Raw genomic sequence first — 18,157 nt, 5'->3', positions numbered from 1 at the left:
TGTGTGTAACCATAACCTACCAGGCCCCTAACAGTCACTATAATTAGCGAAGTTATACTAAATCAAAAATTAACAAAATAACAAATCAAAAGTATCAATGTTATTACTGCATAAGGCTTACATTAAAGGCACGTCAACTGGGGCTAACGCCTCTCAATATATGCCATCAATAACAACATGAGCCATCTGTTTCTGCAAGTTATATGCCAGTCTCACCTTATTAATATATACTAAATATAATATACATAATAGCTTTAAGATCAAATTTAAGATTAAATTTAAGTCAAGTTAAGAATAGCATAATATGCTAAACATGCAAAACATGACACTCGCAATAAAAAATATGAACAACTGACTGGAGAAATATAACTGCTAGCCCTACAGATAGCTTTACTCTTACATTATTAGAATATTTACATGAGCGTTTCTGTTTATGTAGCTTAATGGGCAGGAAAGAGCAAAGCAAAGCAAGGACTTAGGCCCAAGAAACAGGCAAAAGGAAAGGGCAACAAGAATAGTAGTAGTGCTTCAATTTCCCTCGAATTACTCTAATAGATTTTGAGGCATAAGATACGAGTTAGATAGCAAATATATAAAAGTAGAGGCAAAGACAGGACACTACTTCAGAAAATTACCGGGGGTGTAAATCCCAGTCCCTTAGTAGGGTTCCTGGTAATTTGTTGTGTAAAGAAACTTGTAACATTACAACTAAGATTAAACAACTTAAATGCATAAATCAACGTCATAGTAATAACTAGTATCAAGTACCGCAAGACAATCTTTCAGGAAAATGGAAAAATTTTACCGATACATCAGAGCTATCAAAACACGAACTGACCCGAGCTTCAGAGTGAGACACAGATCAACAGTTCTATGAGAAGTACCTAATGTTTACTTATATACATAAGCTCAACATAAGACATCTCTTTAGTGAAACCCCAAATTCTTAACTATATCTTGTAGGCAAATATTGACATGCCATAATTTTATGGCAATAAAAATAGTTCTACTTAGATACTTAAATATAAATTTAAGAGGGAAGCTATTTTTACATAGCTTGTTGATAAAATTGGTCAGTGATACTAAAATATTAACTCGACTATTACATATTCTTAATCCTTGTGATATAATTATATTGCTATGAATTCTAACGTGAGCTGTTTGAATGCCAATGTGTGAGGTTTCTAGTCTCAAATTTAAAATCTGTACGTTTGTCGTAAACATTAGTATCAACCTTCCCAGCTGTAATTTTTTTTATATCAATATCTAAAAATGTGGTAGTGATAAAACTATCATTATTGGTACATTCAAGCTCCAGATCTGAAGGATAAAAAACTGTCATTTCTTGCAAAAAATTTGGCTCATTAATTGGGATAAGGTCATCAATATATCTATAAAGTATGGCACTGTTATTAAACTTACTTTCAAAGTGGTGCAAATATATGCAGTAATGACATTATGATACTTTTGATTTGTTATTTTGTTAATTTTTGATTTAGTATGACTTCGATAGTTATAGTGACTATTAGGGGCATGGTAGGTTATGGTTACACACATACGTTAGGCTATATTGTTAAAAATAAAAAACATAGTTCTTATAATATACTGTAATACCTTGTGTAATGCAGTTTTGATACAATGCGATTTATAATTTTAAAACAAATCTAAATGTCAAAATCAGTTGTCGGCTGTAACCGCTACATTGCCGCATGCAACAACACTGCGTGTGGCAACGTTCCTGCATGCAGTTCACACTTCAGTGTTGTATTAGCATAGTTGGAGGACAGTTGTGTTTGCTCTTTATCGTCTCAGTTTCTCGTGGTTGTACTGACTATCTTGTGGTTTCTATTGTGAAAATTATTTTATTAATACAGTAATTATGAGTGAAAAAAGGAAAGGCCAACAAGATAGTGCATCAAACAAACATAAATGGTTATCACTAGAACAAAAACTTGAAATTATAAAGAGTTATGAAGATGGTGCATCATTTGCTAAAATAGCACGTGATAAAGGAATGATGAGTCATTAGTTAGAACTGTAATTAAAAACAAAACGAAAATTAAAGAACATGGAATAGCCACTTCATCATATATGGGAAAAGTGACTTTTAAACAAAGGACTTCTACTATGGATCATATGGAACGTCTTTTAATGATTTGGATCGAAGACTGAAACCAAAATAGGATCCCTTTAAGTCAAATGACCATTCAAGCCAAAGAATGGTAACCTATGGAAAGTGATAAAAGAAAATGAAAAAGACTGAGATCGTACTAATGAAATTTTTCTTGCAAGTCATGGATGGTTTTATAACTTTAAAAAAGTTATGGGACTTCACAATGTTCGAACTGCAGGCGAAAATGCGAGTGCAGACAATGATGCTGCTTCAAAATTCCCTAGTGAGTTAAAAGAAATTGTTGAAAAAGTGTTTCACAAGGATGAGCAAATATTCAACGCAGACGAAACAGAGTTATTCTGGAAGAAAATGTCTTTGAGAACTTATTTAACAGCAAATGAGAAGTCGCAGAAATTATATAAACCTTCAAAAGACCGGCTGACACTATTAGGAGGAAACGCATGTGGTTATTGTAAATTAAGGCCTATGTTTGTTTAACGTACAGAAAATCCACAAGCCCTCAAAGTATATGCAAAAAGAACTCTACCCGTTATATGCTGTTCAAATAAAAAAGTGTGGGTAATGTGTGCATTACTTTAAGATTGGTTCACAACTTATTTTTGTCCTGCAGTCAAACATTATTCCAGACTAATGACATAGATTTTAAAATTTCTCTTAGTTTCATTGGCAACTTGAATGAAAATGTTAAAATTGTTTTCCTACCACCCAATACATTATTATTGCAGCCAATGGACCAAGGAGTCATTGCTGCGTTTAAGGCCTATTATTTGAGCCTACCCTTTTCTCAAGCTACAAGGGCTACAACAAGAAATGGTGCAATAACATGACGGAATTTTGGAAGAATTACAGTATCAAAAATGCTATTTGACAGCACAAACCAGAGCTGTAATGCTCAAAACGAAAAAAATCGCAAATCTTACATTACAGAAAAAATAAAAAATAATTAAAACTCAATTGAACAATTGTGTTCAATTGAGTTTTAATTATTTTTTATTTTTTCTGTAATGTAAGATTTGCGATTTTTTTCGTTTTAATTGCTGGTGAGGGAAGTGTTCTACATATTATATTGAGGTAAACTTCTCTTATTATTTTACAAAAATGCTATTGAAAATATTGGTGACTCATGACTTGAAGTAATGGCAAGAAATAGGCGGGTTGTATGGCACCCGTGTTTTACCACACTGTGCTAAAGATTCTACAGAATTTGAAACGTAAATTAATAACATTTCTGAAAACGTCACTCAGCTTGGAAATGATCTCAGATTTGAGAATTTAAATGCCACAGATATGGCAATATGTGGAATCGCATTCACAAGAGCTTGACGATGAAACTCTTCTGCAAATTGAGGACCAGCGAGCATATGAAGATGAAGAAGAAAAAATGATGTTGTCCAGGTGTCTACAAGGGAATTTTTATTAAATGATCTTTCGATGTTGCTCAAGAAGGTTTAAGATGTTTCCGATTTTCTTATGAATGCTGATCCTAACATAGAACGAAGTTCTAGAGCTCGACATGCATAGTGAGAAACAGAAGAAAAAGTGTGTACAAACTTCATTGTTGAACTTTTTTTCAAAACAATAAAAAAAAAAAAAAAAAACTGGTGAAGGTAAAGAAAGCTCACATAGAAGCACACAAAAGTTCAATAAATTCACTGGTAAAAGTACTTTGCCGTAATGGCATTTGTATTGTTGCTCGCTTGGCAAACATACAGTGGGTGTTATCAGTCAGGAGGAGAAATTGAATCCCATTAGAGCTTGAACCCCTCCCGAAGTGGAGGGGTAACCTGACCTTTTTTCTTTAGAATCACTGGTGGACTAATGGATAAATTGTTTATTAAGAAAAAAAAAAGGCAAAAAGGTAAAGGAAGCCCACACGAGAAGCACAGCAAACTTCGAAAAATTTACTGTGCTTCCAGTGAAACTATGTTACGAACATTTTTTTACGATGCCAGAACTTCTGATATGATTCTGTTCGTGAGTCAATTAGTATTAGTGAATCTAAAGAAAAAAGATCAGGTTACCCCCCCTCCACTTTGGGAGGGTTTCAAGCGACCATGGGATTCAACTTCTACTCCAGACCGATAACACCCACCATCTGTTTACCGAGCAAGCAACAATACAAATGCCATTACGACAAAATACATTTTTACAGGTAAATTTCATTGAACTTTTGCGTGCTTTTTGTGTGGGCTTTCTCTACCTTAGCCAAAATTGATTCTGGCTTTCAGTAATAAACATTTCTAAAAATACATGTTTTTAATTTTTTGGTACCAAATAATAAATCGCCGGTAAGGCATAACAGTGTAATTAAAGGCCAGCAAGACTTACGTTTGGCAAAATAAAAAAAAAAAACAAAACAAACAAACAATAATCCATTGCATGCAATAATGTATTGATTAGTGCGGTACTTCTTGGAGCCAATTAACCATATTATACAAGGTATTACAGTATATACAGGGTGATTCACTACCAGTGCGACAAACTTGTAGGAGGTGTAGGGGGCAAAGACGAATCGGAATCACATAGCATTGCAGGGTCTGAAATGCCTGTCATGCGGTAGAGGACGTTGAACGGGAGGTCGCGTGAACAGCGATCCCGCTGGAAGTCAGCATTTGTGAACTGTTTCTGTTGAAGAAACCAAGTAGCAAAGTCCTCCGGAGTGGATAATCCGCAGGCTCCAATAATTGGACGCGTTGCAGATGGTATGAACTCATTTGGTTTGTCGACAGTATTCTCCATACAGTGGATTGGGAAATACCCAATCGTTGGCCTATGGCTCGAGTACTCGTACTCTGATTGCCTTCTGCAAGACGTAGGACATTCTCCTCATTGTCTGGCGTCCTCGTCGTTCGCTCTCGATTCATGGTACCTCTCGTGAAATAACCAGTCTCACATAACCTTCTGTGCACACGTGCGAAAATCGTATGATGAGGAGCACACCTGTGCGTGAAACGTTCCTGGTACAAGCGCAGAGCAGCACGCCTGTTACAGTCCGCAGCTCCATATGCGAGGTGCATGTCAGCCAGTTCAACATTTGAATACTCGTCCATACTACTGCCTCGGGAACTGGTTCGCAAATGCTGACTTCCAGCGGGATCGCTGTTCACACGACCTCCCGTTCAATGTCCTCTACTGCATGACGAAGGCATTTCGGACCCTGCAATGCTATGTGATTCCAATTCGTCTTTGTGCCTCCCTACACCTCCTGCAAGTTTGTCACACTGGTAGTGAATCACCCTGTATATACATATTAACTATATAATATCGGTGTAAATACACCATAGTTTACCCATAAATTTGAACTATGTATGTAGTGTAATTGGCATCGTTTTAATTGTATCTCATACTATGGTTGCCTTCACAACGAGATAGCTGCTATTGCATTACTTCAAATAAATAATGCTTCTCTAGTAGAGAAGACTGCTGTTATTTATTTTCAGCAGATACCACCACCCAACGATCGTTTTGAAGCTAGTGGGTTTCATCATCAACTGTGGCGGGCAGGTACCCTGGTAATGCAACATGGCATCACAGTTGCGAAGTTATTTTCACAATATGGGTGGTGGTATCCACTGAAAATAAATAACAGCAGTCTTCTCCACTAGAGAAGCGTTATTTATTTGAAGTAATGCAATAGCAGCTATCTCATTGTAAAGGCAACCATAATATGAGATACAATTAAAACGATGCCAATTACACTACATACGTAGTTCAAATTTATGGGTTAACTATGGTGTATTTACACCGATATTATATAGTTAATACTTAAACCCATAAGGAATTATGCCGTGCGCATTTATTTTTCTAATATATACATATATATAATACCGTTCCATAAACAGAAGCCATAATGAAGTACTCTGTGCCTCCCTTTCCAATGTCATGTTGCTTTGGCAAGCATTTTACACTGCCACTTATATATGTCGCATAGTATGATTAAACAATCATTGCCAAATATGACTGCCATATGTGATGCAAGTGGTTCTATTTAACTCTAAATTTTTCATTCATTTTTTTACCTATTCAATGATACATGTTGTTAAAAATAACATATTTAAAATGAGAGCAGTTTTTCTTTAAAAATTTTTTTAACCAAGTGATGATTTCTAGTATGCAGCTACATATGAATATTCCCATTTGAATTTTTATTTACTTATGCTATACTTGTTTGTTTGTTATTTGGTTTTTAGGAGCATTAGCAACTAATGCCATATTGCTCCTGGGAAATGCAGTGGTCATTCCCTGACCTTTCCGCATCCTCCGTATTTGGTGGTCACGGGCTCGAACCCCAGTCTAATCAAGAAGCATGTGCTACGCACTGCTGCTCCTGCCCACCTGGCTACCGAGGCACCTAGCATTAGCATTAGTAGAGGCATTGGATGCAAGAAAGCAAGCTTATGCAGCATCAGCCAAAAAAAAAAAAAAACCCACTTCCACTTCACCCCTCTGTTCGTTCAAAATACCTGTCCAGCTGAGCCTTAAACTTATTTAGGCTATCAATCTCCACCACAGGGGATGGCAGTCTGTTCCACCAACCAACCACCCGCTGGCTAAAGGCAAATTTCCGCACGTCTATCCTACATCTGTCTTTCCTCAATTTGAATTTATGCCCTCTCAGGTGATTTTTCTGAGCTAGAGGAAGAATCCCATCAGCATTGAGCATGCTTAAACCATTCAAGGCTTTATACACCTCTATCAGATCACCTCGCTGGTGCCTAGTCTCCAGACACTGTAATTTGCAAAACTTAAGCCTTTCTTCGTAAGAGCACCCCTTTGTTCCATTCACTAATCTTGTTGCCCTTCTCTGTACTCGTTCCAGCAGCTCTACATCCTTCTTGAAATGAGGCCTCCAGACCTGTATACAGTACTCTAGGTGTGGCCTGACCATTGCCTTATACAATGGAATAATCACCTCCTTATCCCTGCTGGAAAAATTCCTGTATATCATTGACAATACTCCATGAGCTACTCTTGCAGCCCGTCTGCACTGCTCAGAGAACTTCATATCTGCCTGCACAATCACCCCCAAGTCCCTTTCATTCTCTACCACTGTCAGTGTAGTACCACAGAGTTGATACGTTGCTCTGGGGTTGCTGTTTCCCATGTGTAGTACTTTACATTTGTCAATGTTAAACTTCATTTGCCACCTCTCAGCCCATCTGCTCAACATTTCCAGATCCTGTTGCAGCAGCATAGTGTCAGTAGTGTCCTTGACAACCCTGGCAACCTTTGTATCATCTGCAATCTTGGACATTAAGCTTGATATACCATCATCAATATCATTTATAAATACAGAAAACAATAATGGACCCAACACTGAGCCCTGAGGGACTCCACTAATAACATTAGTCCACGATGAGCAGTGTCCATTGATTACCACTCTCTGTCTTCTCCCCCTCAACCACCCCTTTATCCATAGCAGCAATTTGCCTCCAATGTCACACTGCTCCAATTTGTGTAGCAGTCTTCCATGTGCAACAGTATCAAAAGCCTTTCTAAGATCCAAGTATATAATATCAAAGTTATTCCCTGCATTCAGTTCTTTTGTGACTGCATCATAGTATCCAATCAAGTTGGTCAGGCAAGACTTCCCCTTAACAAAACCATGCTGTGTCTGAGCTATAACTGAAGTCTTGTCTAAATGATCCTGCAGTGCTTCTTTAACCAGTGCCTCCATTAATTTTCCTGCAACAGAAGTTAAGCTCACAGGTCTATAATTACTTGTGTCAGCCTTTGATCATCCTTTGTGAATTGGGGTCACATTTGCACATTTCCAGTCTATGGGTACCTCCCCCGAGTCCAAGGAAGCTCTCATAATTATGGCTAAGGGTTTGCTTACTTCCTTTGCTGCCTCCTTTAATATAACTGGATAGATCCCATCCACCCCGGGTGCCTTTCTTGTGTTTATCTTCAACAGTTTCTCCTCCACTTTACTCCCAGTTATTTCAAGATTCTGTAGCTTACTGCTAGAGTTGAATACACCTCTGGCATTCCCCTTGCTGAATAACTCCTCATGTGTGAATGTCGATGCAAAATATTCATTTAGTTTGCTAGCTACCTGAGCAGGATCATCAACAGTTGATCCATCAATATCAAGTGGACCAATCTGATTCATCCCCTTCCTTCTAGAGTTTACATAAGTAAAGAACTCTTTGCTGTTTTTCTTTGCATCCCTTGCCAAGGATTTCTCGTAATCTGCCTTCGCCTGCCTAACCTCCTTTGTAACTTGGTTGCATATCAACTTGTATCTATCATAGGCTTCTGTGTCATGTGTTAATTTGTAAGTATCCCATGCATTTTTCTTCTCTGCCATATGTCTCATTAGTTCATCTGACATCCACTTAGGACTAAACCTTGAACAATATTTCTTAGTTGGTATGTAAAGCCTAGTAGCTTCCAAGATAAGTTCTTTGAATGCTTCCCATTTTGAATTTGCTGTTGGTAATATCATCAGTTGGTCCCACTGTATAGAATTTAAATACTGTCTTAGTCCATCGTAGTCGCCTTTACGGAAGCAATAACCCTTCCCTTTACCCCTAATGGTAGTTACCTCTTTCAGTAAATCCCACTTCAGCACACTGTGATCACTGCCACCTAGTGGTTCATTTATCTGCAGATTCTTAATGCATGAAGAATCACTGCTGATAATCAAATCAAGAGTATTACTCCCTCTAGTTGCCTCCCGAACATGCTGATGTAGAAAACAATCATCCAATAAATCCACAAAAGCCCTGCTAGTGTGTGAGTAACCAGCCCCCAAATTCCAGTCAATATCTGGGAAATTAAAATCTCCCATTATAAGACTCTCTGATTTACTGGCCCACTCTATTTCCCTGTACAGTTCCTTATTATACTCATCAGAGTCATTAAGCCTGTAGCACACTCCTACTCTCAATTTTGATCTCCCAATGCTTATGTCACACCAAACTGACTCAACAGTGCACTGTCCGGCGATGTCGACTGGCTTCACTTCCTTGGTTTTTATGTGTTTCTTAACTAATAGCATAACCCCTCCCCCCTTCCTATCCTGTGTATCCTTTCTGTAGACGTTGTATTCCCCAAATTGCAGTTCTGCATCCCTTATATCTGTGTGACACCACGTCTCTGATATCCCAACAATATCTGCCTTTGATGTTTTGAGCAATACCTCAAATTCATCAAATTTATTTACTAAACTCCTAGCATTGGTGTACACGCAAGTATACCTGCACCTGTTTCTATTCTTAGCTACCCTAACACAACCCATGTGTTTACTTGTACCGCAATGGCTCCCAGCAGTCTCTGAAATACCATGCATCTTGTTTTCCAGGCTTCTGCTCATTCTAATAGAAGCAGTGCAAGAATCTCTTTCACCTCTGCTAGTGGCTACTGTCAATCTATTGGTCTTTGTCTCCCCCCAAGCATCCCTTGGGGGGGAGACAAAGACCCATGCTATACTCTGGAGGAATATTTTGTTGAGAATCAAAATCAAAGATTTTGAGCCCTTTGATACAAGTCCAACAAGCAATTAATAGTTATTTAGCTGTTGACCATCTTTTGAACACTCTAGATAATGCTGAAGATCAAATACAGTCATCAATTTTTTTCCCCTCAACATCAAAGCAAGCCTATAGAAAATGTGTTCCATATTGATGGAATTTGAACACAGGCTTTTTTTTTTTTTTTCACAGTGTGGAAGACAGTGATTGTAACCGCTGTATACTGACAAGGATATGCTATGGTATATTTTAGGCCACTGCCTGCAATCTGGACAGACCAAGCACTTTATTAAATGAATAGATTTTGATGAATTTACTTATTTATTTTTTTATAATCTTTAATAATGGAACTACTTCTCAAAATACAAGGATAAAACAGAAGCCATCTTGCCAGTACTCAACACTTCTGCATCATAGTGTGCCAATTGGCATAACGCTAGTCTAGCTTAGTGCTTATAACAGTGAAACCAAGTTTCTACTTCTTTTACAAAACAACTCAAACTAGTTAGCTATTTTTTGCTCATATGTGCGCGCGCACACACACACACACAGACACACATACTTATAGCCCTAAGATGGTTAGAGGAGTTTACATATTCAGTATAGCTAACTTTTGGTGGCCAATGAGCTCAATCTTATAATACATCGTAAGTTAGTGCAATTGCATCATTAAGCATATCTCATATTGTGAATACCCTCACAACAAGTTACCATAATATTGCACGACCTTGAATAAGTAACGCTTCACCACAGGAGAAGACTGTTACTTATTCTCAGCGGATACCATCACCCATATAGCACCATTTCGGAGCATATGGGCCCCTCATCAGTGGGTGGGCAGGTACCTTGGTATTGCAATGATGACAACCCAGTTGCAAAGTATAACTCCACAATATGAGAGATGCCTGATGCCGTGAAGTAATTTAGATTACAGAATAGTTTAGGGCTAAAGCCTCAGGTTACGTAAGGAGTTAACTAGCGTACAAGTTAGTGTAATTGCATAATTTCTGTACATAGCCAACTACTTTAGTAGTTATGAATTGGCATCATTAAGTATATCTCATTGTGAATACCTTCACAACAAGTTAACTATTCTGCAATCTAACTTACTCCACACTATCAGGCATCTCTCATATTGTGGAGTTATACTTTGCAACTGGGTTGTCATCACTGTAACACCAGGTACCTGCCCACCCACTAATGAGGGGCCAATAAGCTGTGAAACTATGCCGTATGGGTGATGGTATCTGCTGAAAATAAGTAACAATAGTCTTCTCCTATGGTGGCGTGCTACTTATTCAAGGTAGTGCAATATCATGGTAACTTGTTGTAAAGGTATTCACAATATAAGATACACTTAATGATGCCAATTCATAACTACTTAAATAGTTGGCTATGTACAGAAATGATTCAATTGCACTAATTTGTACACAAGTTAACTCTCTACATAACCTGAGGCTTTAGCTTTAAACTATTCTGTAATCTTATAATATATGTAATGGCAGCGACGTATGACAGTTGCCAGAACAGGTCACAAGACTGCAAATAAAAAATGCACTTTTTTCTGCTGCTGTTCTTACTTTAAAAAAATAAATAAAACTGCATTATTTCAGCATGATAAAAACATGGAAATATCCAACAATGAATCAACACTCACTGAATGCCTGATACGGTCTATCAATGGGGTTCAAAATACAGGCAAAGCATCTAGTGATATTGGCAAAAGGATGTTCTTATGAGGAAAAACTAAATATGTGGGCTACAGAGGCTGGTAATTGTCACCTTGAAGGAGACCTGACTGAAGTCTATATGGTGCTGAGAGAGGATATTAAAATGAATGAAGATGAAATCTTCAGTTATAAAAATAATATCAGAACTAGGGCAGTAAATTCAAATTACAGGGGTGGAGAAAGCTTAGACCAGATTGCAGAAAGTTCTCTTTCAGCCAGAAAGTTGTTAATTACTGAAACAAGTTGCTTTCATGGCTGGTGAGGCTGAAAGCTTGGAGAATTCAAAGGTCAGCTGGGTTGGTACCTATGTGAAGAAGAAACCACATAGGTACTTCATTTATTTATTTTTTGGCTGATGCAGCAAAAGCCTAGGACTTTCTACATTGTATGCCTAATAATAGTGAATTAATCTTTTATAATTCTGAGTTCATTTCCATTTTGCATATTAATACTCAAAAACTATATTAATAAGAAATGGAATCAATACTAACCATTTGTTAAATCCACTAAAATATTATCAACTTTCAAATCTCTGTGTGTTATCTGATGCTGGGAGAGATGTGCAAGCCCTTCTAATAACTGGGTCAATAATAATAATGACGTATGCAGAGTTGGTTTATGAGCATCAAGATACTGACGGAGTGAGCAGTGGTACCTATTATAGAAAATTAAAATTAGGAAAGAGATAACTTAATTAGAATTAATGAATGTAGGTATATTTTATAGACAGTAAAATCTTAATTTGAAGTTCAAGGAATCAGAATACACAGCCATTTCAATATAAAAAGGTTTAAAGTATCCATATAAACTTAGAATAAGGCAGTATTAAATAATGAAGAGAAATTTTCAGTCAGGTAATACTTGATAGTTAATACAATAACTTTTGTTATTTGTACAGAATTTTCATAATTCTCATTTAAAATATAAACATCTTTTAGTTTCATTGTAGTAAATATTTGTGAGTAGACAGTAAATGCATTAATTTGGTCAAACTGAGAAAGTTAATAAATGTGCTTTAGAGAAATTCAATGAATTTCTCATATGTAATAACAAGATTGTTAGGATTCATTTTTGGCACTGTAACTAGTCATACAGTTCAAGCTTGTACACACAAGCTGTATGCTAAAATAACCATTGTGTTATTCATTATGTGTAATTGTACATACTTGTTGCAGCTGGGGGGGGAGTTGTCTTAACCCCTTCATGGATTATCCTGAGATATCTCATTTTTAGTTTTAAATGTTAATTGGAACTACGCGAAATATCTCGGGATACAATAATACCCGAAGCAAACAATAATACCTGCAAATTTAGGACTGAAACGTATTTTCTCTGGTATTTATCTGGCTAATTTTGCATTAGGCAGGTAAATCCAGAGTTTTCTCAGGATTTTCCTATGCCTGGCAGCAAACAACTGGCTTTCATTTTACTTATATTGTACAGCAATGTCAGAACAGTAGCATGCGTTCCTGTGCCGCCAGTAAGCAAAATATAATTTGCCGTCCTAAATGCAGAATACTGAACCCACGAAAGTAATTCACAAAAACAATATCGAAAAATATTTTGGCACCCTCTTGAACTGCCGTCCGTAAGTGACGCTTACTTCGCCTGTCTACTTGTGGCAGCCGTGTGTCAGAATGTAGTTAGTTTGCGATTACTGCTTGTGCGTTCCACTTGATATTTTAATTTATTTATATAATGAGTAATGAAGACTTTTTCTGTGCCCTTCTTTTAGCTCAAGTGCTAATTTATTAAAAAAATCTGTATAATTTGCACACTTTTTTTTTGGCATACACGAAATAACTCGGGATAGCCCAAATGGGTTAATTACTCCCATGTATTTTCTACGAAAAAATTAATAAATAACACAAAAAACTATACAACAAGTATTCACATGATGCATACTTTTAATCTGTAAAATAAAAAAAAGTTGATCAGTTATGGCACATTTTCAGGAAAAAAAAATGTTCCGGAAAGGGGTTAATACTTGTAATCAAAGCACAAAATTCGATTATTGCTTTTTGTAAATTTCCTAAGTGCAAACTGCTCTTGCTAATTACACTACATGAGCTGGTGACAAGCTTGATGTCATTTTAGAACAGTAGTCAGAAAATGCCCACAGATGAAAAAAAAGTGTTTGATTATAGTTGGGAAATTTTACTTTGGCTGTGTGGAATTTCTGAAATTAACTCTTTTATTTATGAACATAGCTACTCATGGAAAAGATTAATTATGAAGCTGCTCAATTCATTGTGGAGGAAGTAAAATTTTTGTTAAAATCAAATGATGAATCAGTAATGTTTCTTTAACCAGTGACTGCATTATTTTCCACAGAACAGAAGTTAAACTAACTGGCCTGTAATTATTTTCATCACCCTTTGTTTCCACTTTGTGAATTGGGGCTACATTTGCACATCTCCATGGGGACCTCCCCTGAGTCCAAGGATGCTCTCATAATTATGGCTAAGGGTTTACTTACTTCCTTTGCTGTTTTCTTTAATATAACTGGATAGATCCCATCCACCCCAGGCATCTTCCTTATGTTTAACTTCAATTTCTCCTCCACTTTGCACTCAGCTATTACAAAATAATTTAGCTCCCTGTTAAGTTTAATAAGCTTCTGTCCTTCACTTCCCTACAGAATTCCTCATGCATGAATGTAGATGCAAAATACTCATTCAGCTTGTCAGCTATCTGAACAGGATCAACAACAGTCAAACCATCGATAAAAGTTGACCGATCTGATTCATCCCCTTCCTTCTAGAGTTTATATAAATAAAGAAGTCTTTGCTATTTTTCTTAGCATCCTTTGCCAAAAATTTCTTGTAATCTGCCTTCACTTGTCTAACCTCCTTTGTGACTTGATTACAGACTAGCTTATATCTACCATAAGCTTCTGTGTCGCCTGATAATTTATATGCATCCCACGCATTTTTCTTCTCTGCAACGAGTCTCAGTTTATCTAACATCGATTTAGGCCTAAACTTTGAACAGTATATCTTAGTTGGTATGAAAAGCCTAGTAGCTTCCGAGATTAATTTCTTAAATGCTTCCCATTTAGAATTTGTTGTAGATAACATCATCAGTTGGTCCCACTGTATAGAATTTGACCTTTACGAAAGAAAAAACCTTTCCCTTTACCCCTGATGTTACTTACATCTTTAAGAAAATCCCACATCAGTACACTGTGATCACTGCAACCTAGTGGTTCCTTTATCTGCAAATTCTTAATTTGCAGATAAAGAGCTATTTTCAGTTGAAAAAAAAAATAGTTATTGTAAATTAAAAAGGAAGTACATACCACAACCAATTTACAAACATGTTAAAAACATGTTAGCACTTATGTTCAATCTGTGCATATTATGAACAAAATGTATGCAACTTTTTCTCTAAATTATAAATCCTTGAATGATTCAATACTTCAAGAGGTTTAAGAGGATAAACCAATTTTTTATTTATTTTATTTTTTTTTTTTTTGTTAATTAACTGCATGAAGAAATTTCCAATTTTGCTGATAGTGAATTCTGATATCTAGTGTTAATAACTAGATAATGAATTCTATACATGTTTATGCACTGTGATATGTATTAGTTTTTGAAATAGCCTATACATCATATATTGTCCTTTGTATATGTAAAATTTTAAATTAATACAGTTGCTTTATTTACTCCTTACTGTCTCCTTGCTAATTGATTTACTGACACAGTATATTACAAGCAGAGGTGAACAGTCAGAGTTCAGATATACATATTCCTGTACAAACAGACGATGACTTGTTTATACTATTAATTTTATGAATCAAGTCCATGCCATTCCCACACATAGGTAAAGTTTATTATAAAATTTGCCTTGTTACTTTAAGGTTGCAACTTGTACGAATGGAATTTTTAAAATATCTGTCATTCCCTTTAAACCATTTGTAGGCAGACTATAAATTTCAATCAGAAACTGACATATAAATTTACCTTTTCATCACTAAAAAGAGTGTCATATTTCTCCCATAACCATCCTCAATAAGCCTAGGTGGTAGTGCCTGTGGATAATTACTAAAGGCTTCAGGCAAATTTGGCATCCAGTCAGCAAAGGCACAATACATTTCCACTATATTAGGATGAGGAGATAAATATTTTATTTTTCTTTTTGAGCTGTAAGAGAAAAACAATGCATTACAACAAAACAGAAGCAATCATACTAATTTAAAATTTCCAAAAAGTGAAAGTTTTTTTTTTTATGTGGTCATTAAACATTCTGGCACCTTTATTACTTATTATTTCTCATCCAATAAATTGCCAAATAAATGTCGAAAATGAAAAATATAATAATCTTTATCCTGTCAAAGTGCGATGTTAGTTCAATTACTTTATCATATCCAGAGTGGTATTAATCATTTTACAGGATATGTTAGCACTATCAGCTTAATTATCATTATCACTTCATATGACAGAAACCCTAACCACAACTTTATAGCAACTCAGAATTAGCAATGTTTTAGAGGATCTCTTTTTCTTTTGGATCATGCATAAGTGCCATGAACACCACCCTGAACTATACTAAGCTCTTCTTTATACATCCTCCATGGCAATACAGTGATTTTGCTACAGTGATTTTGAAACTGAATCACTTTAGAGAGATTCAATTTCAAATTGTTATAGACTGGAAAAATTCTTAAAGGAGTAGGGTTTCCCTGTAAGTTATTCTGGGTTTTTCAGCCTGCACACACATGATTGCACGCACACACACAGTGACAAATTGCAGGAAAGGGACTGGTACACTATGGCTGAAGTAGTTTATGCAACAAAAATGTTTAAAAAGACAAGACAACCTTTTGCATAGTAATTTTTAACCCCGATCCTAGAAATGACTAGACCTGAATCTGTTCTCTGTTCAAGGATAAATCTAATATCAGTCCACTATTTTTTAACGTTACCTGGTGAAAGAGAGGAGAGAGGTACCATCATTTGATATTCTTATGAATTTATTGTCTATGTTATTGAACCTATCGAAAAATTTGAAACCAGAGATGATCCATCTTCCATTACTGCCATTCATATTTAAAAATTTATCAATGCAATAAGCTTGTTTCATCTCTCTCCGTGTTTTTTTTTTATTAAGAATTTTTATAGTAATCCGATAAACAGCTCTAAAAAGCTCTAACAGGCTGTTCCCCCCCCCCTACTCCCATTCATATTTTAAAATTTATCAATGCAATAAGCTTGTTTCATCTCTCTCTCTCTCTCTGTGTTTTTTTTTATTAAGAATTTTTATAGTAATCCGATAAACAGCTCTAAAAAGCTCTAATAGGCTGTTTCCCCCCCATGACCAGTTCCTCTCTGTTTTACATGTAAAGCACTTTGAAACAATGATCATGAAATTAAATCTCATCCCCCTTTTCTAAAAACCTTATGGGAATAAATTTAAAACTGTTGTATATTTATTTCTATTAGCTTGGATGCAAGTAAAGGCTCACATAAAGATTAATGCAAAAGTTGTAAAAAAACAATTACTTTCCCTAGCTCTTCTTTTATTTTGTGCTGCCTTTCAATCAAACAGCAAACACTATATTTCTCACTGGCAGTCATGACATCACGATCAATACAGGTAGATAAAAAGTAGCTTCACACATTTGCACAAAATTTTGTCTATTAGGTATCTTATAATTTTTTATTATGTTTACCTAAAAATATATTATATTGGGAGAAAATTAGTACAAATCCAAAGTTGCAGTGGCAGTAACAGTTACATTTCAACAATGACTTCCAGCAGTAATGGAATACTCATCCTAATGGTAATCAACCTTTTGCTAAATATGCTCTAACATGGCTGGTGTAACCCTACAAAAAAGAAGTCCAAGAATGTGAAGCCTGGTAAGTTGGCCATCAAATTGGACCTGTGCATCCTATCCATCAACCTTGAAAACAGAGATGCAAACAGCCTCAAACGTCCTTATGAGGAAAATGGATGTACCATCTTGTTGGTCCATTAGATGGCATTGTGGTGAGTAGTCCACACAGCAGTGGCCCGCTTGTTTGTATATGGCAGCTGGACCCGAGTAGGTACCTTTTTTTATTCTGGAGTTAGCACTTGATGCTGATGGCAGACACTTCAACTAAGGTACGTATTGAAGACTATCAGGTAAGCATTACTAAGTGGATTCTTGTATTTATTTCTACACAGGGTGATAAACTTTTGCTGATTAGGTTAATAATTACAATCTTCATAAAGTTCCTAGCCAAATCTGGGCATTTCATTTCCTAGATGGTGGCAATGGCACCATCGATGATGACCTCCATTGTTATAGCACAGAAATTCTTTCTATTATTAGATTGCTTGCCTCACATGGCCACATTTTGCTGTAACTTAATGGAGACTACTGTTTTGATCTAGATACCACTAAAACTTGTTGCAATTTGTGTAAAACATGTAGTAATTGATTTGCAATGCTAGATATGATATCATCTAATTATTTTGCCCCTGGCTCCTTTTGCTGAACTTAGCTTACACACTGAAAGCCTGGTTGAACCCACCAACTTAGTTTTTTACCAGTTTCCTCTGGACTAGATCCAGACATTGCAGATACCACTGATATACTTAGTAAAACTATTTTATCATAAGTTTAAGAAAGAAAATTTGAAAATACCTTATCATGCAAGTAGTCCACAGATTCTGAGCTTGAACCACAGGACTTATACTCGGTTGTTCAAACAGAGAAGTTGAAAATGAAAGAAACACCCTCTCAGGTTGATTCAGAGGAGGAGGACAGCAGACCTACCCATGTTTCAAGCAAAGCTCAGAGGATAGTTGCTAGACCTAGGACA

At 36.2% G+C, this 18,157-nt stretch overlaps 1 protein-coding gene across 1 annotated transcript in view; it reads right to left on the bottom strand.

Moving 5' to 3' along the window:
- Positions 1-18,157, bottom strand: part of Pink1 (PTEN-induced putative kinase 1) — a 90,351-nt gene that overhangs the window by 23,523 nt on the left and 48,671 nt on the right. The window contains exons 5-6 of the mRNA XM_090374035.1: positions 15,308-15,487; positions 11,834-11,997 (exon numbers count right to left, since the gene is read on the bottom strand). Of these exons, the coding sequence (XP_090230161.1) occupies positions 11,834-11,997; positions 15,308-15,487 (344 nt within the window). The remainder of the gene's footprint in view (positions 1-11,833; positions 11,998-15,307; positions 15,488-18,157) is intronic.

Source organism: Mastigoproctus giganteus, chromosome 5, assembly GCF_048544385.1.
Source record: "Mastigoproctus giganteus isolate SK-2022 chromosome 5, ASM4854438v1, whole genome shotgun sequence".
Lineage (NCBI taxonomy): Eukaryota > Metazoa > Arthropoda > Arachnida > Uropygi > Thelyphonidae > Mastigoproctus > Mastigoproctus giganteus.
This window is presented reverse-complemented; position numbering and strand designations above follow the sequence as displayed.